This window comes from Nematolebias whitei, chromosome 19, assembly GCF_014905685.2.
Source record: "Nematolebias whitei isolate Nwh7 chromosome 19, NemWhi1, whole genome shotgun sequence".
NCBI lineage: Eukaryota > Metazoa > Chordata > Actinopteri > Cyprinodontiformes > Rivulidae > Nematolebias > Nematolebias whitei.
Window position 1 is genome coordinate 19,068,521 of NC_056516.1, and position 25,117 is coordinate 19,093,637.

The following is a 25,117-nucleotide window of genomic DNA, read 5'->3' on the forward strand; positions in this document are numbered from 1 at the left end:
TATAGTGCATAATAATCAAACAAGTGGAGTCTTGCTGTAATGATAATGTAATGTGATTTACAAATAATTTAAAGAAAAGAAAATTCTGACTCAAAATCAAAAAACCCTACAAAGTGTAAGGGTGACGTTCAAACCAAGCTGGAAAAGGTGCATATTAGAAGATTGTGGCTGCCCATTACATGCGGAGCCACTATTGACATATGTAATAAAGTGACCTTTAGAAGTGTGGTTCTGTAGGAAAATGATGAACAATCAGCAGCTTAACTATTGTAGATAGGTCTTTGAACAACCTCAGTTTGGAGAAATATTAGCTTCTCTCCAGTGGCTCCCTGTCAAATCCAGAATTGAATTTAAAATCTTATTTCTACCCTACAAAGCTCTCAACAACCTAGCTCCATCTTATATTTGAAATCTTATCGTTCCATATTTTCCTAACAGAGCACTTCGCTCTCAGACTGCAGGCTTACTCGTGGTACCTAGAGTTTCTAAAATCAGAATGGGAGGATGGACTTTCAGTTATCAGGCTCCTCTCTTGTGGAACCAACGTCCAGTTTCTGTCCATGAGGCTGACACGTTGTCCAGTTTTAAGACTGGGATTAAGACTTTCCTTTTTGGTAAATCTTATAATTAGGGTCGGCTTGTTATGCTGCCTTAAGCTTATACTACTGGAGGACAAATTGATCTCATTTACTTAAATTAATTGTTAAAATTTAATAGTTTTCATTTGATACTATTTCTATTTTAACATTTGATTCTGGACCTGCCATTGTGTATCTGTTCCTACCAAACTCAGCCGGTCGAAGCAGATGGCCGCTTGTCCTGAGCCTGGTTCTGCTAAAGGTTTTTTCCACATGAGGGAGTTTTTCCTTTTCACTGTCGCCTTCATGCTTGCTCAAGATGAGAGTTTTGTGATGGCGTTAAATTCAAAGCAGTCTGCACCTCAGATAAATAATGTTAACGTATTATTTTATATATAAATGTTTCTGTAAACTTATTTTTACATATGAATGTTTCTGTTCAGTGCCCTGACATGACTTCTTTTGTGACTTGGCGCTATATAAATAAACCTAATTGAATTGATTATAAATAGTTCTGACTGGACAAGCTAACAACTAGTCCAAAAGAAGCCAAAACTAAAGTGGACTACTTTCCTCTCGTAACAGGTTCAGTGTCAAAAAAGTTTCAGCCGTTCATGCGAACACTATTTAATAAACATTTACACTTCTTTCAGTTTCACAATACATATTAAATTACAATTTATGATTACTTGTAAGCTCAAGTAGCGATAGCAACAGCTAGCTGTAGCTAACTGGAGCGCAGCCTGGACCACTTACATATTTTTGTCAGACAAAACATGTAATGGCAATTTGACAAGGACATATTTTTTTTTAAACATGAACCACTATGATAGTTTTGAAATTTGAGTTGTTTTAAGACAATAGATTAGTTTTGCTTGAACTAACCATTACATTCTCAACCAGGATGAATATCTAACCAGGAAAATCACTGTGGAAAAAAAAATCATATGTTGCTGCTGATCTGTTTCATGTTGCTGTGTTCATACGTGCTCATCTGCTCACACAGACTCAGGTTCGTGCTGCTGTTCGGCGTAATGTTTTTATGCTATTAGTGCTTAGTGTAAATATTGTTGATGTTTTTCTTAGTTCATATTTTAGATCTTATTGCTGTTTTTCTTTTACATTTTATTGCTGGATGTAACTGGGATCCTGTGTACATAATTTCGTTCCACCACATGTACCACAGGGGGTGCGAATGACAAATAAAGTACCCTGAATCCTTGAGTTCTCAGAGTTAAACCATATTTTTCCAAATTGAGTCTGTATATTGAGCTATCTAAACAAATAAGATATTAAATGTTAAAAACCTTTTCGCAAGCGCTCACTTTAAAATAACTATCTTTTCAATAAATGTAAAACAAAAAAGCTAACAATGCCAACAATTTCACAGTGCCAAGATGTCTTTCTGTAACCAAACCAACTTTCCTGGCTGAACAGTCATAATTAAGAAACACAGTATTTTTAGAACAACCATAATAAACTATTTTATGGTTTGCCACTAGTTTAAACTAATGGCTTCTTGATTTGAAATCCAAACAGTTTTCAGTGGTCAGTGTTACGTGCCCCTGTCACTTTTCATGAATGAACTTGTGCCTAATTGATGCATCGTACTTCAGTTCTGACTGGCTTGTGAAACTAAAAGGAACAAGTTCTGCCTGCTAAACAAGCAAGTGGACAAAGAGGAGAGGCTGGAGGTCTGATGTCTGTTGGTTGCTGGTTCCATAACCAACTTGGCGCTCACTTCTGCTCCTTCCTTTATAGATGCCTGCCTTGCACTGTGTATTATTTGATAGATGCTTATTATCTGGGTTTGGGAGTTACTGGCAGTCCTGTTTACTGGGTTTTTGGTTTGTAGGGCTAGTGCCTGGACCATAGGGTTAGGGAGTGACCTGAATCTGACTATCAGCTGCTGGCTGGTTTGAGGTTTCTCCCTCCTCAGTTTATTTTGTCCAGGATTCTCAATTCCCATTCTGTCCTGGATGATGTGTTAATTAGAAGTCATTTTAAATGTTACAGTTGTTTGGACTTCACAAGTTATGCATCCCGAACAACTCAAAGACATCCTGTACCATAACACTCTGACACATTTGCGCTATGAAACATTTATCATCAATTGCTTTCAGTCCTGACCTGAACCTGCTCCTGTGTCCACTGATCCAGGTTGACAGACTTGACCTTTGAGATGTGGACCCCTAGGTTTCGATGAATACCAGCGCAGCGGATACAAATGAAGATGCCTAAATTCCAGGAAGCCCATCTTGGACCTGGGAGAAACAGATGAAGGAAGTGCCGGAATAATGGTCAGTCTAAGATTTATAAGAGAAGTAGATTATATGGAAGAAAAGACAAAGTGATGAGGTTAAAAATAATGATAAAAAGAAAAACTCATCATATAGTGTATTAATACAGGAAAGTCTGAAACCTCAATTATGAGTTTGAATCCAGCAGGGAACGCATCTATTCTTGTGTAAGTCATGACACATAATGAGATCCAATACTGTGCAAGTGTTAGCCTACAAAACTGAGTCTGAGAGCAGGAAGGACAAAAACATTCACACACACACATTCAGTCTGGATACCTGCGGGGATGATTACTCATTTGGCCATCAGCCTGCATGCATGTGTGGGAGCAACATTTTCTGAACAGACCATTTTGTTCCTGCCATATGGATCTAAATGGACCCATTTCATGTTTGTGCCATCTCCTTGTGTGGCATAGTCATTTTAGGCCTATTGGTTGTGTTTTTTGTGTATGACTGGTTCCTATATTTATACAGAGCTATTAAAAGCATCGTCTGAACAAGTAAATCTGAGGGTAGGGAGGAAAAACAACAGCGATGTGCTATTTTTGGTCCAAGGACAGGCAACTATCCTCTACAAAAAGAACCATCAGCCTCAAAGAGACTACAAGTTCAGTTTCAACACACAGTTTCACAGTTTCTCTCTAAATGTCAGCTAAACAAAAGAGATGATAGTGGACTTCAGGAGACAGCATGGAGGCCAGCATCTACATAAACAACACTGAGGTGGAGCAGGTTAGCAGCTTCAAGTTCCTCAATGTTCACATTACAGAGAATCTGTCCTGAACATTACATACAGACACTGTGGTAAAGAAAGCCTGACAAAGACTCTACTTCCTAAGAAGAATAAGGAAGTTTGGTACGAACACCAGCATCCTTACAAACTTCTATAGGTGCAACATTGAGAGCCTGCTGACAGGCTGCATCACAGGGTGATATGGGAACTGCACCAGTCAGAGCTGGAAAACACTACAGAGGGTGGTGCAAACCAGGGTCAAATTAACACTTCACTGTACCCTGGGCAACAATCTTCAAGGGCCCCATCATCACGACCCCAGAATCACCATAATCTTGTCACGACCCCAGAATCACCATAATCTTGGCAAATACAGAAAAAAATACCATAATATACAGTAAATATACTTCAAATTCTAACTATCAAGTGTATTTTGATGTATAAAACTCCAAATGCTCATAGAACTATAAATGCTACTATGGCCTTTTGTTGACACAAATCATCAAGACTGCGTTAAGTTGTCAGAAGCATTTGTAATGTGGGGGTGGGGAGGGGTCTGGGGGTCCTCCCCCAGAACATTTTGAATAAAGTAGATGCCATTTCCTGCATTCTGGTGTGTTTTAACGGGTTGTTAAATAACTAGTTTTGCCTACACAAGTAACACTTGATTCAATAACTATTTTAGAGTTAATGGCACAACAAGACCTGCCTGACCAACAGCTCTCCTTGTGTGAATAGAACATGCTCCACTCCTCTCCTCTCACACATATTGTCACAATCTAAGAAACATAGTGTAGCCTAAGTTAAGTTTTAGGTAGAAAAAATCACTAGCCAATATGAAACGATAATAATAATCACTCCTCCTTACTAATGCTCTAGCATAAACTAATATGATCATCATCCATCAAGTTTAATAGTAGCTTTAAATACATAATTAAAACTCCAGTAGTGGGCTAGGTCTTCTGCAACAATACCCAGTTGTAGGGTCAAGAGACAAGCATGTTACATTAACTGGATTAATCTCAAACTATCACAAACTAAAATCTCAAATCTTCTTTTGATGCTGATGCCATTTTATTTTATGTGGATAACTTGTGTTCATCTTTCTCTGATGCCATATATAGTTGTACTTACAGCAAAGTATCACATTCACTGTAATAAGTAGAGGGATAATGAGCCCTCCTTCCCCTGTTTTATGAATCATTTTAAGTCATATTATTCTTCATTAAGTAGATTAAAGAACTGCAAAACTGCTAGAATCATCTCACAACAGATAAAAACGCACGGTTTTAAGTTTCTCGTAAAGTCGCGCTCCTTTGTTTTTTTATTTATTTAATTTTTATGTTTATATTTTTTTATCTTTCATTACTTTGTGAAATGTAGTTATGACACCCTTCACGACTTTGTATTTGTATCTTGTTGCATTGTTCTGTTTTGTGTTGTTAATAAAGTTCAAGAAAAAAAACTTGATGGGCTGCATTTCTGCATGTAAGGGGCGTTTACCTTTGAGACAAATTGGGGTTGTCGATTGGTCAGTTGCTGACACGCCTACTGGATTGATTGACAGGTCGTGTCCAGGATCCGACTCGGTGCAAAAACAAAACAAAACAGAGAGCTGCAGCGGCCGGCGCTGGGAGGAGGCCGGGCAGCCCAAATGCAGCACGGCAGTCTCCATGTGCAACGCAGGGCTCGGGCTGACAGTTTAAGCAGGAGATAACCAGATATTTTGCTTGTGCCCTCACTGCCCTGGGCCCCGTAGAGATCGTATGCCCCTGGGCACTTGCCCATATGGTTAATCCGGCCTTCGTGCAAACAACAGAGGACATCACTGGTAGCAGTCTCCACACCATCCAGAACATCTACCACAGCCGATGTCTGCGTAAAGAACGCAGCATCATTAAGGACCACACCCACCCAGCACAAGGACTCTTCCATCTACTACACTCAATAAATGAGCCATCGCACATGAAAAGACTCAAAGACAGTTATTATCCACAAGCTGTCAGATTACTGAACTATTGACAATAACATTGCACCAAGCCACATCTGTGACACTTAATGTGTTTATTGCTGCGGTATCATGTATGTCACTACCATACCATCATAATTCATCTCAATGTTACTCACTACCTGTGTAGCATATGTTAGTTATGTACAATTTATATAATGTGCATTTTGGCTTACATTACTACTTGTGTAATACTTATTTATACTAATTAATCCTACTTGCATTGTTATATCCTACCATGTTGTTGTTTACTATATTTCTTTTGAACTTTGTAAAATATTTATTTTCACTTTTGGCACTTTATTTTGTACTTTTATTGCAAGCTTTAGTATTTCTTGTTTTTTTTAGTGAGTCAAATCGGTTCTTCTCATCCTAAACATTTCATTGCATTGTTGACCTTGTGTTAACCTGCATTGACAAATAAACAGTATAACTACCAGTACTTCTGTTCACCCCATCCCTCAATGATCTCTGCTTATGGCAAGCCCTTTTAACATAAAATCGGATTCACCACGCTTACATTCCAGATATCTGAAACTGAGTTTTGACTAGACTATTGGTTATTTAAGATATCTTGAATTGCATTTTGACTAGTCAAAATACTCATTTAAGATATCTCTAATTACATTCTGACTAGTCATAATGACGTCAGATTTACCATTGAGTTGTATGGAGGCTTCAATTCAAGATATCTTAAACTGAATTTTGACTAGTCAAAAATACAGTTCTAGATATCTCTAAGTTAATTTTGACTAGTCATTATTTGCTTTCAAGATATCTCACTTTTAGTTCTGACTAGTCATAATTACAATTAAAGATATCTTAAATTACGTCATTATTCAAGATATCTTAAATGTATTTGTAGATATCAAAAATGAAGTTTTGACTAGTGCAAATTAAATTGTAGATATCTTGAAAGCAAATAACGACTAGGCAAAACTAACTTACAGATATCTAGAACTGTACTTATGACTAGTCAAAATTCCTTTTAAGATATCTCAAAATGAATTCAAGATATCTTGAATATTTTATCATGTAGACGGCTTTTCTATTCAAGATATCTTGAATTCACATTTTGACTAGTCAGAATGACATTCAAGATATCTTGAATTGTTATTCTGACTAGTCAAAACGTCACATATTTACGTAGCATTTTGGCGGAAAAATCATAAAGCATTGTAGCCTTTTTATTTTATAATCTGCTAAATCAGGTCAGTCCAACACAACGCTCGTATTTTTAACATGATTTTTAACGCGGCAGCTCGGATTATTTATTGTATCTGCAACAAGAAGACTTTTTTGCGACGTCTTTTTCGCGACAACCGGAAACCGACACTTCCTGCTTTGCGAGTTTTTGCACTAAGGACCAATGTCTCTCTTTTCAACATCTTTGCTTAATTTGCCAACTTTTCTTTCACTGCTGAGGAGGAAATCGCAGCGGCGAATTCTCGAACTAATAAACTTAAAAGGATAAAAGTTTTTCCATGAAGAAAATCTCCACAGCTGTCAAGGTAAGAAAAGACGTAGCTTAGCAAGCTAACCGTTAGCTACAACATATGAAGCGCATAAACATCGTAATAAAGAAGCCTAATTTAGTGTGCTACATTATTTGGAGTGTTTGAGACAGACATCATATAACATTTTTTATTATATTTTTATGAGGTTCCATTAGTGCCAAACATATGTTTGTGTGTGTATGTAGCGTGCTGTGTATATGTAAGTTGATGTGTTAAGTGAATCCATCTATTATACAATCTATTACTTGTTTAAAGCTAAATATGTTATAACAAGTATTAATTTATTAATCTATATATATATATGTGTGTGTGTGTGTGTGTGTGTGTGTGTGTGTGTGCTAAAAACAGTTTTGTCCATTTTAGATCTCACTGTGTGTTGAAAAAATAAATGTTGGCTTATTTCTGCAGAAGTGCAGCTGGTAAAGGTTTTTGTAACCATGTAGTTGCACTTTTTTTTTACCAGACTGCGCACTACTCCCAACTCCAGCTGCCAACTGGTCCTCCTGTACTGGACTGCACAAGAGATTTACAAAGATGACACAGACAAAGAACACAGGTAAAAAAAATAAAATAAGAGTGGAACACATTCTTTTCTGTTACATTATTTAGTATATGATGGTTATGATTCTCATAACAATAATTGTAATAACTTTCCCACCTGTATATTATTAGTGCCATGTGAAATTTGTCATAATCTCAATATTACTTGTGTCAAATATATTTTTCTCTCCTAACTTGTTTAGAATTGTTTGTTTTTGTAGGTAATGAATAATGCAGGTTCAACCTCTATGAATTAGTAATATTTGCAAGTTAAGTAAAAATCTTAACTCTCAAGTCTGTCCCACTGTGTCCTACAAAATTGCTCATTTGCCTTTTTACTTTTATTTATTTTTTAGTTTGACATATTTTTATGCTTATTTCTTGAAAGGGAATCCATCCTGAACCTGCCAGCGAGGTGGTGGTGGTGCGAAAGCCCAAAACTGTGGTGAAAAGATGTTTGCACTCCACGCTTTACAGAGCTTTCACAGGTATAACCTTTGGGGTAATGTTTTTATGTCCATGTTTCCTTTGTCAAAACTTATTGTGATTCTGTCACTCGTGTGTTTGTAGGACCACTTCCAGATCCTGACATCCTGGCATCGGGAGAAAAACCACCAGCTGGAGTCCCAACCACTTATCACACTTATCCTAGAGATGGTCTCTCTGCTTTGGAGCTGGTACCATCCAGACTTGGGCCTGTGCCACAGGGTTCACTGAGGTCTCACCAGTGCCCACCTGAGAAGTCCTGTGTAGCATCATTCTGCACCACATGGCTCCAGACCTCCCTGCTCTTCCTTCGATGCTGCATAGTCTTCCCAACATGTGTTTTGTGCCCACACTTGATCAACTTATGCATCTTCAGTCTCTGCAAGTGTCACATGAAGTACAGGCCAGAACCAGGGAGCAGTCCAGATGTCCCGCGTGGGTACAGCTTTGACAACCAAAGCTTACTGCTAGCTGTTTCCACTTTCCGTGTTGCTTACAGAGGAAGTGCAGAGGAGGAGTCTGCTGACAGCACTGGCAGCTCAGATGATCAGCTAACACTAAACAATAACTGTTGAACGGGTATGGTGTGATGAATGGATTGATGATTGATCAGATGAAGTCTAAACTGGACATGTTTTACTTCAACACCTTCATCCATGGTTTATATCAATGCAGCAAGAAACATAAAATTTATAAATCACCCTTTTGTTCCTTCATATTTTTAATCAGTCTCAATCTGTGTGAATCACTGTAAATACTATATCCTGATGCTGCTCAATGATCCAGGTAGGAAAATCTAAAAAAAGTTAAGTCTAGTCCTCTGGACATTCAAAAAGCAAAACAAACACACACAAAAAGTAGAAACGTTTCGTGTCTCATCCGAGAGACTTCCTCAGTCTGAGGTGCTGTTTTCAGCTCAGTCTCTTAAATAGCACCTTCTCAGAGTGGATCAACCAGTTTGCTGCTGACAACCATGTGTAAATGTGTGAACCATTTATTACTTCATTTTATGCTTAATAAATGTTTTAATGTTAAATGGTTATTGTTGCACCGGGGTCTGAGAGAAATGTAATTTCAATCCCGTGTATGTCCTGTACATATTGCAGTTTTTGACAATAAAAGTGACTTTGAGCAGCACCTCAGACTGAAGAAGCCTTTCGGATGAAAGACGAAACGTTTCTACCTTCTTTTTTTTTGTTTGTTTTGTTTTTTTGAATGTCCAGAGGACCAGACTTAACTTTTTAGATGTAAATACTGTAAATAGTTATTCATAAAAAATACATAAATGTGCCAATTTATTTAATTTGAAATTACATAATTTGATAAAATATCTAATCCACTATCAATTTATAGTGTAGGGTTATAAAATGTTAACTTAAATAGTTAAATGTTTTTTGTTTTTACTAGATATTGTAAATTGCACTCGTTTTCCTTGTAATTCAACTGAATCAATCCACAAATAAAAAAACAGTACAGTATGCTGCTCAAGTGTTTTTTAATTGAAGAATGTTTAAAATAATTCAAAACAAACTATCTACCGGTAACTACGTAACACTAGAACAATTTACATACATGTGACAAGCTTGGGTATGGATGTTATTTTTATTTTATAAACTTACTGCAACACAACCTTAGGACTTTCACCCAAGGACATCATTTATACACAGAAAAGACACTTGGGTTTGTTTACAAGTAAACACTGTGGAACAGAACCTACACAAGACTCAACTGTCACCTTCAACCTGGAATATAAATATGAAATTAACAAAAATAAATATGAATAATACTTAAGAATTGTAAAACAAACAAACATGAGCCTCACATTCACATACAAAAATCCAAAAGCCAGCCAGTCTTCTCTCAGGTAAGACACTGCCTAATTATGGTGACTCAAGCAGGCTGTGTGAGTGCAGTAAAGCATGGTAGGACAGATACGGTGGTTTTCTTGCCCCACAAGAACAACCAGGAACTGAACAAAAACAACAGCGCAGAGATTGAGCCATCTTCCTCACTGTCTAACGCTAACACTATAGCCACAGGAAGTTGTGGCATTTTCTAACAATGTTGTCCAGAACAGCTAGCGCCATTGCAGCCACACAAAATTCGTCAGGCAGCTGTTTGAACAGCTAAGTAGCAGCCGCGGGTCCTACGCGTCATTTCTTAATTCAAGATATCTAAAAGTGTCATTCTGACTAGTCATAATTACATTCGAGATATCTTGAATTGTAATTACGGATGTTTGACCCGTCAAATGACAAATAAAGTGACGTCATTCAAGATATCTTGAATTACATTTTGACTAGTCAAAATGTAATTCAAGATATCTTGAATTGTTATGCTGACTAGTCAGAATGTAATTCAAGATATCTTAAATTAGCATTCTGACTAGTCAAAATGTAATTGTGCCTAGTCAAAACTCAATTTAAGATATCTAGAATGTAACTACAGATAGTCAGACTACTCGATTTTATGTTAAAAGGGCTTGCCATACTCTGCTTGCACAGAAGTGAATGTGTGGTGGCCTTATCGCCACTAGGTGGAAGGGCAGCTTGAGATTTGGGTTCCCTTCTCTTCTGTCAGCCAGAGTCACTGTGCAGGAAAAGGCCATTCTATGCAAATGAAAGGGGAAGCGGACTTTCAGCAGGAAAAAACATGCCAAACCTTCCTCTTTGTGGCTGCTGCTGTGCATAGAGTCAAAGAATGAACTCTGGTCTTGTTGCAGAGAGTCGTAGATTCTGTTTGTATATTTGAGAGGCAGCTGGATCATTTTATGTGGCTATGGTCAGAGAGCTTCAGTTTTCAAAATAAAAGCTAAATTGGCTTCAGCAAAAACATAAAAAACCACTACAGAGAAAACCTGTAAATCTAAACTAAAGGATTAAGGTACAGAGTGTCCGCCCATCATCCTGAGTCCAGCTTTAGCTCTCATGCCAGCTAATAATAGTAGAATTACTCAGCAAAGCCTGCTTATCCGTGTTAAACATCGGCACAGAGACATCGAGAGACCGTCCGTTCCATTGAGCTCCCAGTGAAACAGGAATTATTCTGCTGTTCGTGTGTTCTCGCCAACAATTCTTATCTTAAAAGTTCACCAGCGTCACCTCCCTCCTTCCACTCCTGTGTCTGTTCATATCTCTCTCACACAGTCGCATTAATTATTTTCTATGAATGTATCCACACCTCTTGTTCAAGGCTGTGTCTAACTGCTTCTTTAAATGATTGTAGAATAAAATTTTGATGTTTTTTTCCCAGACGTGCTTCACATTATTCATTATGTTCTATATATAACAATGTTGGAGTTGTTGAGCAAGATGGAAGGTTGAAGATGATTTTTTTTTTTAGAACAAACTCAAAAAAGCTTCTTGGTAAATAATCATAAAAGACCATTTCCACACAGTTATATGACTTTCTCCTAAGCTATTTACAATGTTGCAATGAAATACATCTAGGATGTGTCAGTTCTATTTTTAAGCATAATTATTTACCGTATTTTCCACCGTACACGTCGCTCCGCCCTATAAGTCGCATCAGTCCAAATATGTTTAATAAAGTGGAAAAATCCATACATAAGTCGCTTCGCCGTATATGTCGCATCGATTATGTGTCACTGCCGACAACCTGGAAACGTGGGCCGGTGTTTTGTCAAGAATCGATTGGCTACCAAATGACGACCGCGGGAGTGTGCACGGGAGGACTTTAACAAGAATTTAACAAGATTAACACTTATTTGTTTGTTCAAAATTATAGTAAAGGTGTGTCTCAGTGTAACTTTTGCTTAATAAATGCACTTCGACGGTCAAATCAGCAGCATTTTCAAAAGCCGATTTGCGGAAGCGGGCACGCGCAGAAGGATGTGTCTCTGTGCATTTCTTCAAAATTTAACAAGATAAGCACCTAAAAACAATTATTTGTTTGCTCGACTTTATAGTAAAGGTGTGTCTCAGTTTAACTTTTACTTAATAAATGCACTTTAATAGTCAAACTAGCTGCATTTTGCTGGGGCGGCACAGCGAAATGAAGCTGATTTGACAGTTGCTCCAGGCGAGCTGGACGAAGGTGGCAAAATATGGCAGGCCAATTGTGTCACTAATAGCCACTTTTACCTATTACATGATACAACAGCATGCCATATTACTCGAGTGCTTTCTAGCGGCTGAAAATGGTAGTTGTTCAATATTTTCAGTCAGAATGAATGAAAACGGTCATATCTCAGCTAAAAATTGGTTAATAAATATGTGGACAAAAAAACCCATAAATACGCCGTTTCCATGTATAAGTTGCAGGACATGCAAATTATGCAAAAAAACTGCAACTTGTAGAGAGAAAAATACAGTATTTATGTATTGCTTGGGGGTTGGTGTTAAATCTATAAAGAGATTTAAAGCAAATCATAGCTGCATACGTAAGTGCAGCTACTTTTCTTGTTCCCATCAGTGCAGTACTTGAGTAAGACGTCCAGCAACAGAGCGCACTGCCAGGTGCTTTTAACACTTCTAACTGGAGGAGAGTGGGAGGAACAAAAGTCTAAAAAAAGGAAGTAAAGACTGGACAAACACTTAGCAGGAAGAAAAACGGTACCACAGTGTAGCTTTCACCACTGCCGAGTGAGACGGGTGAATAATCCTCTCTGTTTATCATCCCAAAATAAATGTAAACATGTTTAGTGTTTAATTAAATACTTCAGGTATGGTGACTAATAAATCCATCTTGAGTAAAGTATCCAACAGCCGTGTTGGATTGATGAATCACTCTGGCAGAAAGTGTGAGATGGTTGTGTTTGTCCAGGCTGAAACATCGGTGAGTGACTTGGAGAGAGAATATTGAAAGGAACATTTTTTTTTAAAGGCCATCTTTGGTTATTTGACGACCTCGGTGTGTACAGGAGCTATGAGGAGCTATATGAGACAAATAACTATTTACTGATATTTACCCATTTTACATTCCCACGGTCACTCTTCAACGAACGCCTCCCTTAAATCACAACTTATATTAACATGTTAGCTCAAGCACACACCCACAAACTTTTTTTTACATTTAGATTTGTGCCTGAGCAGGTGCCTCATTAGCCTACATCCCACAAGGATAAACGGCGCTGACTTAATCCTGCAGAGCCTCGGTCATCTGGGGAGAATTCGCTCCTACAGGCTGCAGTCGTACAAACACACACTGGGACCATCTTCCTGCACCTTAGTGCAAAAAAACAAAGCAAAACGAGAAACCCTAAAGCCATCCGGCGACCCAGTCCTAGAGTGTGAGCACGGCAGATGGACGCCTATTGATAATTTACTAACACACGCCCACCATCTGTGCTGCCGTAGACGTGATTGTCGGGTGAAGTTGAAAAGGGTTGAACATCAGAACATTAGAGCTTCATCACCGTAAGCTTTAAATTAATGTAGGAACACATTGACATTTTTATTCTATTATTCTAAAAAAAAAAAACACCACGCATGATAAAGATTAATAGTGTTTTTTCACCCCAAAGATTCACTTGTGGAGTCAGTTCAAATGGCTGTTACAGCTAATCACCCTTCACAAACACCAAACACGGCTTTAACTCAGCCAGTTTTACAGCTATTTAAGTAAAGTTTGACGTGGTAGCAGCAGAGAGTCGTCTGCTAAGATGATCTTAAACTGAAACACTGACAGGCAGGCCTTTTTAATGACACCGTGCAGTGGCCTGTTAAAGCCAAGGGCAGCAGGGGAGTTAATCATAAAGATTTACATGACAGCGTGGTGGACATGACATTTTATGTGGCATTCAATCTGTGATAAAAACAAACAAACAAACAACATGACTTCTTTCCATAAGCAAACATATATATTTTATACAGCAAACTAAAACTATGATTTTTTTTCTGTAATATGAAGTGTCTAAATTGCTTGTAAGCAAATATTGACAGAATGAGCAGTTGGCCAATAGATTGGGACAATTTCTGCTAAACTGCGAACAATCAACATTTAACTTTTATACTCGGGTGATAAAGAGGGACACTTTTGTTACTTCCTCTTATAAACTTCTGCTTGGCAGAGCAGTGTTGATACTAGGGGTTGACCGACTTTTAAAGTCGACTTTAACATGATAATAGTCAAGTCAACGTCGACTAGTCAGTGACATCATAGGAACTCAAGACGCTATGTCATATTAGCAAAAAAAAAAAAAAAAAAAAAAAAAAAAAATTTATATATATATATATATATATATATATATATATTGCAAATAAATGTCATTTATTATTTACCAAAAAAAAGAACAACAAAACATCGGGCGTATATTTATGCTCCTACCATTTATCATACTGCAAATAAGTCACAGGGAAACCAAAACTATTATTAAGCTGCAAAAGTGAAAGAAACGTGCGGCACCAACTGTTCTCTCTAGTTGTATTTTATTTAATCCACCACTGTGGATTGGGTGGAACAGGGCTGGGAACAACGGGGCGAGCGGTGGTGATGCGACTAGTCGACGTGAAATATAAAAACTTGAGAGATGTCCTCGACTGGTCGATTCAACCCCTTGTTGATACACACGACACGTTGTCCTTGTACCATTGTGGCTTAAGGGTGCCTTTATCAGCACGGGTGCTTTTTGGTCTCTATCAATGTCCTTCAGAGAACATTTAAAAATTAACCATTTTAGGTCAAATTTAGAAAACGAGAGTTCAGCGTTCATATTTTTTCAAGTAGGTTACTGTAAAATGCATATTATTACTCAGTATCTTACCTGCAGCAGAACGCTGTTAGAATGAACGAATCAGAAAAAATCTTAAAAAGGAGAGTTCAGTTTGTGACTAAGATGAGGAGCAGTAGCTCACGTAGCTCACATTTTACTGAAAACTTTTTCACTGTGTCCTTTTTGCATCAGGCAATTTTTCACAATATTAGGATTATTTACTCTGAAACCTGGCCATGTTGTAAAATGCTCTGTAGTTCATTGCAACACAAACTAATTGCAAAACACAGATCGTTAGGCAAATACAATTTCTGTACCCTTCTGGTGCAAGAGTGTAAAGATTTACAACATAGTGTTTCCTTGAGCTTCTTGCAGAATGAGCTGGATTATGGATGGACGGTGATTTCTGAACTTTCAACGTTTAGATGAAATGGTCATACGTGTTTTGACATCTAAGGGAAATAAAAATAAAAAAAAGAGAGACAAATAGAGAAAAAAGAAAAAACAACTCCGTCTCGGTGGCATGTTTTTTTTTTTTTTTTAAATTCAACCTTTATTTAGACAGGTTAATCCCATTGAGCCTCGAGGACTCATTTACAAGAGAGACCTGATTTCAACAAAGAATGATGACAACAATGGACAATCATAACAGATGCATAGTGATTTTTTTTTTAAACAAATTAAAATAAGATGGCAAAAATAGCTAGATCATAAGGTGAATGTAGAAAACTAAAAACAGGAACATGTCTGCATTGGTCCTTGCCAGGAGTCCAACAGATTCTTAAAGCCACTTAGAAAAGTCAAGGTCGAGAGCTTCAGGTCTTTTTTCAAGATATTCCAGGAAACAGGAGCGGAGTAGGAGAAGGCCCTTTTGCCTAGTTTAGTCCGCACTGAGGGAACACTGCAGGTAATGTCCTGAGAGCGCACGCTGTAGCTGCACTCACGCACGGTTTATTTTGAAGAGATTATAAAGTGAAAATGATGATTATGATGGTGAGCTCGGTCCTTCTTTCATCTTGATTTATTAGACCAGTGAAACTGAAGGAGAAGAGGTAATTATCCAAAGAAAAATAAAACCATATTTTCTGCCGTATAAGTCGCATCAGTCCAAATATGTCAAATAAAGTGGAACAAAACATAAATAGGTCACTTCGCCGTATAAGTTGCATTTGTTACGCATCACCGCTGACCACCCAGAAACATGGGCCGGTGTTGTGCCAAAAATTGATTGGCTGCCAAAACGGCGGCTACGGGAGCGCACACAGGAGGACTTTAACAAAAAATTTAACAAGATTAACACTTAAAAACAATTATTTGTTTGCGCACAATTATAGCAAAGGTGTGTCTCAGTTGAACTTTTCCCTAACAAATGCACTTAATGGTCAAATCAGCTGCATTTCATCTGGGTGAAGCGGTGAAATGCAGCTGATTTGACATTTGCTCCAGGAGTTCCGGAGCGAGACGAAAGTGTCTTGGTATGGCAAGACGAGTGTCTCATTAATTTCCACTTTTACCTATTCATGAGACACTTGGCTTGCCATTAACGCTCAAGGGCCCTCTAGTGGCTGAAAATGGTAACGTTTAATATTTTTCATGTCAGAATGAATGAAATCGTCAGCTCTCAGCCAAAAAGTGTTTTATAAATATGGGAAGAAAAAAAACAACGTATATTAGTCGCTTCAGTGTATAAGTCGCAGGCATGCTAATTTATGCAAAAAGCTGTGACTTATATGGTGAAAAATACGGTAATTAATGACAAAACTGGAAATTGTATACATAAAATGCCCATCCCGTTTTACAATGTGAATTAGATATTAAACTTTCAACTCAACTCTCAAACCCTGATTCTTCCAGATTTTCCAAACTGAAATCACTCTGACTGCTACAGGTATACAGGTATAGGTACTTGTTGCTACTATGCAGAGACCCACTTCAAAAATCCAAAATATTCCTTTAATCCACCTTTTTTTGCATTTATGCATGTCAGAGTTTTCAAAAAAAGACTGAAAATTTTTCATTGTTTGTAAATTTCCATCAGTCTTCTCTAGTGCAGGACTTCAAAATATGTCTCAACAAACACAGCAGGTATGAACCCAGTTAGATTTATTTTGTAGTAGTGGAAAGGTATTCTCTATATTTGCTCCATGTGTCGAGCTCTCCTTGATGCCGTGAGAATCTGAGCTCTGCGACGACCAGGAAACACAGAGTCTTGTTTCAGTGTAAATCCCTGCTAAACTTTTATTGGATGAGATTAAAAGGTAGAGAAGGGGGTGGAGGGTAGGAGAGAGTGGAGAAAGTAAAACACGGCAGAGCCAGGTGAGATCGCCACGGCAACGTGGGTCGAGTGCGTGCGTAAACATGAGCACAATGGACACGATACATGAGGCCCGAGCTAAAACACCAACGCTAACCTACACACGGCCTCCTGAGACTAGCCAGAGATAGAACCGTTGACTAGAATAAATGCACCTGCCCCACCCAGCCCCCATCAGCTATTCATCATTTCCTGGCAGAAGAAAGGGTGTGCATGGATCATCTGTGAGAACAGAGGATGGGGAAAGACAGGAAGTTGTGAATCACAGCAGCCCAACTGCAGGTTTCAATAACCGAGATATTAAAAGCTTTTACGGCTTCAGTATTTGCACGGATAAACTTCTCAATCGCACCGTTTTGTGTTTTCATATAAGCACACTACGATCTGAAGCCAAGTCACCCTCAACGGGAGGACGGTGTACAGCGCAGACAGGATTAGATCCAACATGATTACGAGCCACGTGGCTAAGAGCCTGACTTGAGAGACAGAAAGCGCCAAGACTCAAACGTGCTTCAAGTGTTCGGAGTTAATGCACGTGTGCAGTTGGGAAAACGTTGGTTACGTACTGTAACCCCAGATTCTATGAATATAGGCGTAGCCCTTTAAGGCTGTCGCTGATGGGTTTATCCCATTATGCGCAAGCATCGTACTGAAAAAAATTAGTCCACGCCCACCTGCTGTGTGGGCCCCACCCGATCCGTATAAATTACGTTAAGAGCGGGTAATCTGCTCCCAAATAGCTTATTCTTTTCTTCAGCTATTCAGGAGCCAGTGAGGCCCGACGCTTAAAGGGCTACGCCTATATTCATAGAATCTGGGGTTACAGTACGTAACCAACGTTCTATGTCATATAGGCTTCGCCCTTTAAGGCTGTCGCTGATGGGTTAAGGGCGAAGCGGATGTGGTCCTCGCCTCACTGGGTCCATTCGAACACAGTAAGAAGCGGAAGCTTGCCCAAAAAACGTCTTGCCACTCAGTTCCCCATGTGCATAACTACGCATCGCGTAATTGTGTGCCATGCACAGACGCATGTTGTGCAACTATGCGTTCTGACAAGCATGAATGCCCCGGAAAAACTTTCAACGGGGAAGATATTGAAAAGAGGAGGGGGGGGGGGGGGGGGCATGAAGCAACTGATTCATGATTGAACAGTATAAACAGATTAATATCAATGAACTGATTATTGAACAATGAACTGATTGGTAACAATAGTCATGAACTGATTAGTGACAATAGAACCGAGTCACAGACACAACTTGTGGCTGATAACAACATCTCACACTGTAATGCATGCAGACAGATGTGAGTTAAAACAGAGTTCCATGAGAACAACAATATTCATTCTGTTAGAGCACTAAGGACAGAATGTGTCATGGAACGAGCCGTTACATCACGTAGGTAAAAGCGAATAAATGAGCAGGGTGATGACCATGCAGCCGCAGTGCAAATGTCCTGCATTGACATACCATTATGCAGAGCAGTCGAAGATGCGATACCCCTGGTTGAGTGTGCTTTGAGGTTGACAGGAGGCTCTAGATCTGATGCTCTGTAGGCTTCAGAAATGGCCTCACACAGCCAGCGTGACAGGCGCTGGGTGGATAACGGGCGGCCTGCGGATGCATCTCTATAATGCACAAACAAATGTTGAGTTTGACGCATTGCAGCTGTGCGCGCTATGTAACACGATAACGCCCGCACTGGACAGAGAAGATGAAAAGATGCTTCTTCTTCTGATCTGTGGGGGGGAGGGAAGAATCCCTCCAACGATATCTGTCTCGATTTAAAAGAGCTCGTGATGCTTTTAGGCATAAAGGCTGGGTTTGGTCTTAAATCAGCTGAACTACCGTCAGCCTGGATTCTGAGACATGACGGAGCGGCAGAGAGGGCAGATAAATCACTCACCCTCTTAGCGGATGTTAAAGCCAGTAGCAGGGCTGTTTTAAGAGACAGGAATTTAAGTGAAACTTGATCCAGAGGCTCAAAAGGAGCCTTGATCAGGGCTCGCAGGACCAGCGTTAAATCCCACTGTGGAACGAGTGGGCGTGAAATCGGTCTATGTCTTTGTACACCTTTTAAAAACCGCTTCATCAGCGGGTGGTTAAAAGCTGTTCTGTCCCCGAACCCTTCGTGGCAGGAAGAGATGGCTGCAGCGTATGTTTTAATCGTGCTGAATGCCAACTTCCTATCCATCAGCTGTTGAAGAAAGGACAGCACGCCACCTAATGGACATGAGGTGGCCTCCAGACCTTTCTCTGTACACCAGCGCTGAAAAGCCGTCCACTTTGATGTGTACAGGGCTGTGGTAGATGCAGCACGTGAATCTTGAATTGTGCGCACTACCTCCTGAGGGAGACCCATCCTCTCTAAGCGGGACCGCTCAGCGGCCAGACCCACAGGTGCTGGCCTATTTCCGGGTAACTCCTGATCGCTCCTCCTGCTTGAAGGAGAGCATCTTCCCTCCATGGCAGTTTCCACGGGCGACCTGACAACAGACGCTGCAGGACCGGGAACCATGGTGCGTTCACGCGCTCGGGAGCTACCAGGAGAGCTGTCAGTCCCTCCTCCTGAACTCGGTTCAGGAACCGTAAAATCAGAGGAGGAGGAGGGAACGCGTACAGAAGCGTTTTGGGCCACGGGCTGTGGGCAAATGCATCCACCCCCAGCGGTGGATCGTCTCGAGGGCTCAGGGAAAACCATAACTGGCACTGAGCGTTCTCTCGCGTCGCAAACAGGTCCACAGCTGCTTTGCCAAACTTCTGCCACGTCTGAAAAATCAGGTCTGGATGGAGGGTCCAGTCCGCGTGACGTGGACCGCCCCTGGACATCACGTCTGCTCCTCTGTTCAGAACGCCGGGTATGTAAACCGCTCTGATGGAAAGCAGATTTTGGTGAGCCCAACACAGTAGCTTCCGCGCAATGTGTAACATCTGGGCTGAACGCACACCCCCCTGGCGGTTTATGTACGCAGCAGTCACCATGTTGTCTGTGTGAATCAACACGTGTTGATTCTGTAGCACGGGAGCAAAATGCTGAATCACATTCAGCACTGTGCGACACTCCAAAACATTGATGTGGGCTGATGTGCGGTGGGGCCACAGCGCCCCTACTGCTTGAGATAGGCATGTCCCCCCCCAACCTGACAGAGACGCGTCCGTGAAGACTGACACGTGTGTCGAGGGTTTGCTGACGGGGACTCCCTCTGACAGAGCCAGGGTGTTTCCCCAGTGTCGGAGGTCTGCTCTCACGGAGGGAGGGACAGTGATCATCCGTCTCTTTTGTTTTACTGGATCCACACGCAGGCGCGTAAACCACCTCTGGAGGCGCCTCATGTGTAACAAACCCAGCGGGACCACTGTGTGAGCTGATGACATCATTCCCAACAGCTTCATGACGGAGACAGCTGTTACCACTTTGCCAGGTCTTACGTGGCGTAATTGGTTTTTTAGAGTGTCGATTCTTGTTTGTGATAAGCGAGCCGTCATGGTAATTGAGTTTAATTCCACTCCCAGATAAACAATTGTCTGGGCCGGGAAAATCGAGCTTTTCTTCCAATTTATGGCGAAGCCCAAATTTAGCAGGTGTGATGCCAACACCTGAGCCTGTATCAATGCTTCCTGTCTGGAGTGAGACAGGAGCAGCAGGTCGTCCAGGTAAAACAAAACTCTCATCCCTGCTCTGTGCAGTGGATGCAGGGCTGTCTCCACACACTTTGAGAACGTACGAGGCGCGAGGGAGTACCCGAAAGGCAGCCTGTTGTACTGGTACTTCATCCCTTGAAAGGCGAAACGCAGAAATTTTCTGTGTTTTGGGATGATTGGTATGTGAAAATAGGCATCTTTTAAATCGATGGAGACAAACCAGTCGTTTTTCTGGATGTTGTCCAACAGCTGTCTGTTCGTCAACATGTGAAAAGGTCTGTTCATGATCGCTTTGTTGAAAGCTGACAGATCCAGAATCGGTCTCATCCCTCCGGTCCTTTTGGGGACCAGGAAGTAGCGTGAGTAAAACCCTGTGTTTTCCTCCTCGTTGGGAACTCTTGAGATTACACCTTTTATCAGAAGCTCTTGGACTTCTGCATTTAAGGCTGAGACTTGGTCTGGTGATGACAGGACCGTCTCTATAACTCCTCCGAACGGAGGGGGTCGGGTTGCAAACTGCAGCGTGTAACCCTTGCATAACACTCTGTCCATCCATCTGTCCGGTGAGCATGTTTTTAACCACTCTGCGTGACGTTCGTGGAGTGGACGTGCGTTTAAATGATGTGCCGTGTTTTGAACGGATGTCATCCAAACCTCCGCCTCGACCGCCGTCATGCGTCGCGGAAATGTTTTCCGCGTGACCCAAGGCGAGGCTTTCTCGAAAGGGCTGTTCTGCGCGCGCCCGTGCGCTGTGACTGGATCGCGGACCAACCTTCATGTCCGGGCGGGGCGGTGTGCGCTGAGGCGAAGCGTGTGCCAGCTGACGTCGTGAGGCTGCACGTTTAACGTCGCTGTGCGAACGTTGAGAGGTGGAGGGCGTGACGTCATCAACGCCGTGCTGTCGAAGTGAAGGTTGTAAACTTCGCGGGAGCGCACGTTTCCTCTGGAGGGACGCGCGCCGCTCTCGCTGAGGGCGGGGCCCGTCGTTGGATTCATTCAGCTGTCTCACGCTTATGTCGCCGTGAGCTGCTGATCGCTGAGGCGCGATGGATGACGGCCGTTCGCGTTTATTCAGGAAAAGCGTGTGTTGTTTTTGCTGAGAGCGGGGACCTCCACCGGACCCGGCCTGCGGTCCCACATTTATCCCGATGTGAGCCGGTGAGCGCCGGGCAGTTGTGCGTGCATCATTAACACAGCGCCGTTTGGATGGAGGTTGCTTGTCTCGCTCGGGTGCGCGTTTAACACCGTTTGAGTGGTGATCGTGCGGTTCTGATTGACAACAAGATATTTCGCTTACCGTGGTGTCACGTGAGCGTCTGGGCATGTGAAGGAGCGGCGGTGGGTTTAAAAAACCTTTATTTAAGGCCACCGGCTCTCTCTGTGTGGAGGATGTGTGTGTAGCGGCTGTGAGCTCATCCGAACTTACAGACTGGCTAAAAACAGGCATTTTGATTTTTGAAAAATCATTTATTTCACTTCCTGTTTCGTTCATACACACATCCCCCGCAGACCGTCATTTCTTAAACCTTCTCCCTCGTGAGCTCTGCGGTTTGTTTGGCCCGAGCGCCGTCTGCAGGCGATCTCTGGGGAAACGCTGAAGTGCAGGCTGCCGGACTGAGGAGGGGTGGTCTCTGGCGGGCGGGGCTGGTGGTGGAGCTGGGCGAGACGAAGCTGCTGCTGCCGTGGAGCGTCGGTGTTTCTGCCTCTGCTCTCGACGATCCCTCCAGCGGGCTGGGGGACGGGATGAGCCGCGCGGCTTGATGAGATGGCGTACCGCTTCCGACATCTCCTCCGACTGCTTGGAATTCGCCAGCATGGTCTTCAAGCTGCTTCCGAACAGCGCGTCCGATGAGATGGGGCCCTCCATGAGGTCCTTGTGCAGCTTTTCCGGCAGCAATGGAGAGTGACGGAGCCAGATGGAGCGTTGGATTACCGTCATCCATGAAGCAATCCTCGACAGGCAAACCGTGGAAGTGGCGCACATGTTGAGGACGGCGTCTGCCGATTTACACAGGGAGCTCTTTGTCTCCTCCGGCAGGTCTGAGGCCTCCAGCCTCTTCGACATGCTAAATGCTAACAGCGCCACGTTGTTGTTAGCCGCGGCCGCCTGAAAAGCACACTGGTGGGCTCTGTTGGAGAGCGCGGTCGCCACCTGGTCGTGTTTCCCCGGAGGGACGGGACGCTTCTCCAGCCTGGACATCTTGGCTCCGAAGGCTTCCGCGAGGCTTGGCTCAAGGGGGGGTACCGAGGGATAGCCCCGCTCGGTGAACCCCTCCACTCTGGTGATGGGGGCGTAAGTGGAGACGGGCGCCCTTAACCTACCAGGACCGGCTGCGGCCTCGTTCCAGTACGCTGTCACCGCTGGGAAACGAGGCCAAATGGGATCAGGACGGCGAGCCGGCGTGGAGCCAAACCTTCCCGCAAGATCATCCGATCTGAGCGGGGGGGGGGGGGGGAGGGGACGGAGAGCCCCTTAACGCTAGCAGCTTCCCGGATAATGGCGGGCAGCTCCGAGAGGAGCGCGCCCACGGCAGGGAGCGATGTGGTCGCTGAAGCGGGAAACCCCGGGGGAGTCGAGCATCCGCTCGGCCTCCCTCTTTCCAACACTGTGCTCCCCGGGGGGGAACAAGCGTCGGGGCTGCTGCTAGCGTCACCGGTCCCAGAGGAATCATCCGATTCACTCCGAGAGCCGGCGTCGAAGAAATCCATGGCGTCGTCCAGCGAACAGTCTCCCGCCACGGACAGGCAGTCCTCGATGGTAGCCTTAAACAAGGCTGCTCTCCTCTGCCTTTCCTCCGGTGGAAGCTCGTCACAGAGGCGGCAGGAGGAAGCGCGAGCGACGTGGCGGGGACCCAGGCATCCCTCGCAGGTGTCGTGCCGGTCGAAGCTAAGCAAGTAGCCGGTCTTGCAAGAGGGACACAAACGGATGGTGCTGGAGCTGGACATCTCGACGAAAAGGTCAGTTGTTCTTTGTTTTATTATGCTTGCTGAAGAAAAATGGGAGCAGATTACCCGCTCTTAACGTAATTTATACGGATCGGGTGGGGCCCACACAGCAGGTGGGCGTGGACTAATTTTTTTCAGTACGATGCTTGCGCATAACGGGATAAACCCATCAGCGACAGCCTTAAAGGGCGAAGCCTATATGACATAGAACGTACTCCTTCGTATAAGAAGTAAAGTAAGCTCTGCAAAGAGCGATACAAAAAAAAAAAAAAAAAGACGGATTTTAACGTGTGATCGTTTAGTTGCAAGAACAAACCACAAAACGATAGAAAGAGTTCTGATGCATGCTCAATTATCCAGCTAGATAAATCTAAGAAGGTCGAGTCAGGTCCTCTGGATGGTTCTTCTTTGGTGAAACGGTTTGTCTTTTATCCAAAAGACAGACTGAAGAAGTCATTTGGATGAAACCATTCCAATGAAGAAGACCCATCCAGAGGACCTGACTCGACCTAGTTCGACAGAGGAACGAGTAAAACTGAGGGTTTGCATCCTCAATGAACGTGTTTGTGCTTCTTTTATCTCCCTCAACCCCTAATCTCATTAATCTCATTAATCTCATTACACAAGTGTAATGCCAATCATGACCGGTCAGGCCAATCAGAAAGGACACTTGGCAAACATGCTTAATGAACACTAATTTACACCAGAGAGAAAGAAAAGCGTGTCTCATAGGCAGATATGAAACATATTTAGCCGCCTTAAATATTTCCCTTTTTACATTTCCTTTGCTTGAATCTGTGACGTCAACATCATAAATGATCAGAAACACTTATTTTTCTCGGAGTGTAAGAATTAATAATGATGTTGGCTCACAACAGGACTATTTGATCTGTGTTTGCCTTAAAGAGGCAGTTTGGACCTTTGGCTCTTTGAACGACCTCCGTTTGGAGAACTAAAAGCTAAATCCTGACTGGACTGATGAGCTCAGCTCCAAGAGGTTCAAAGAACTTGCACAGGTACGACAGCGATGGCTTTTAGCTTTTCCACACTTTACAAGATCTGAATTATTCACCATTTATTGATTAAATTAAAGAGGCACACAAAAACAAACGGAACGTTGTATTGTGCCCATCAGGGTTTATAATGGGCTAATGGATCTACGGTTTAATTCTAATAAAGCCTTTAAAAGGACCACATGCAAAGTTAGACAAACTCTGTCACTGTGTACTTGTATTTAGATGGGTTTTTTTTTATGTTACATAAAATAAAACCAAAATATTCAAATACCAGAGCAACTCCAAAGTGACAAACATTTATCTGTACATAAGGATGGGTAAAATGATTCATACATAAATAATACAAGGATGAAATTGTTGCTAAA

The 25,117-nt window shown here is 42.1% G+C and overlaps 1 protein-coding gene and 1 long non-coding RNA gene across 3 annotated transcripts in view; one reads left to right on the forward strand and one right to left on the reverse strand.

The window, feature by feature from the left end:
- smap2 (small ArfGAP2) overlaps nucleotides 1-25,117 on the reverse strand; it is a 30,627-nt gene that overhangs the window by 2,710 nt on the left and 2,800 nt on the right. For both annotated transcript variants that reach the window (XM_037692875.1, XM_037692873.1), the window contains exon 2: nucleotides 2,709-2,842. In XM_037692875.1, coding sequence (XP_037548803.1) covers nucleotides 2,709-2,842 — 134 coding nt within the window. The remainder of the gene's footprint in view (nucleotides 1-2,708; nucleotides 2,843-25,117) is intronic.
- LOC119425354 lies at nucleotides 6,944-8,841 on the forward strand. Its single transcript, XR_005187561.1, has 4 exons — nucleotides 6,944-7,133; nucleotides 7,603-7,695; nucleotides 8,068-8,167; nucleotides 8,250-8,841. It is a non-coding gene; the product is annotated as an uncharacterized LOC119425354 (long non-coding RNA).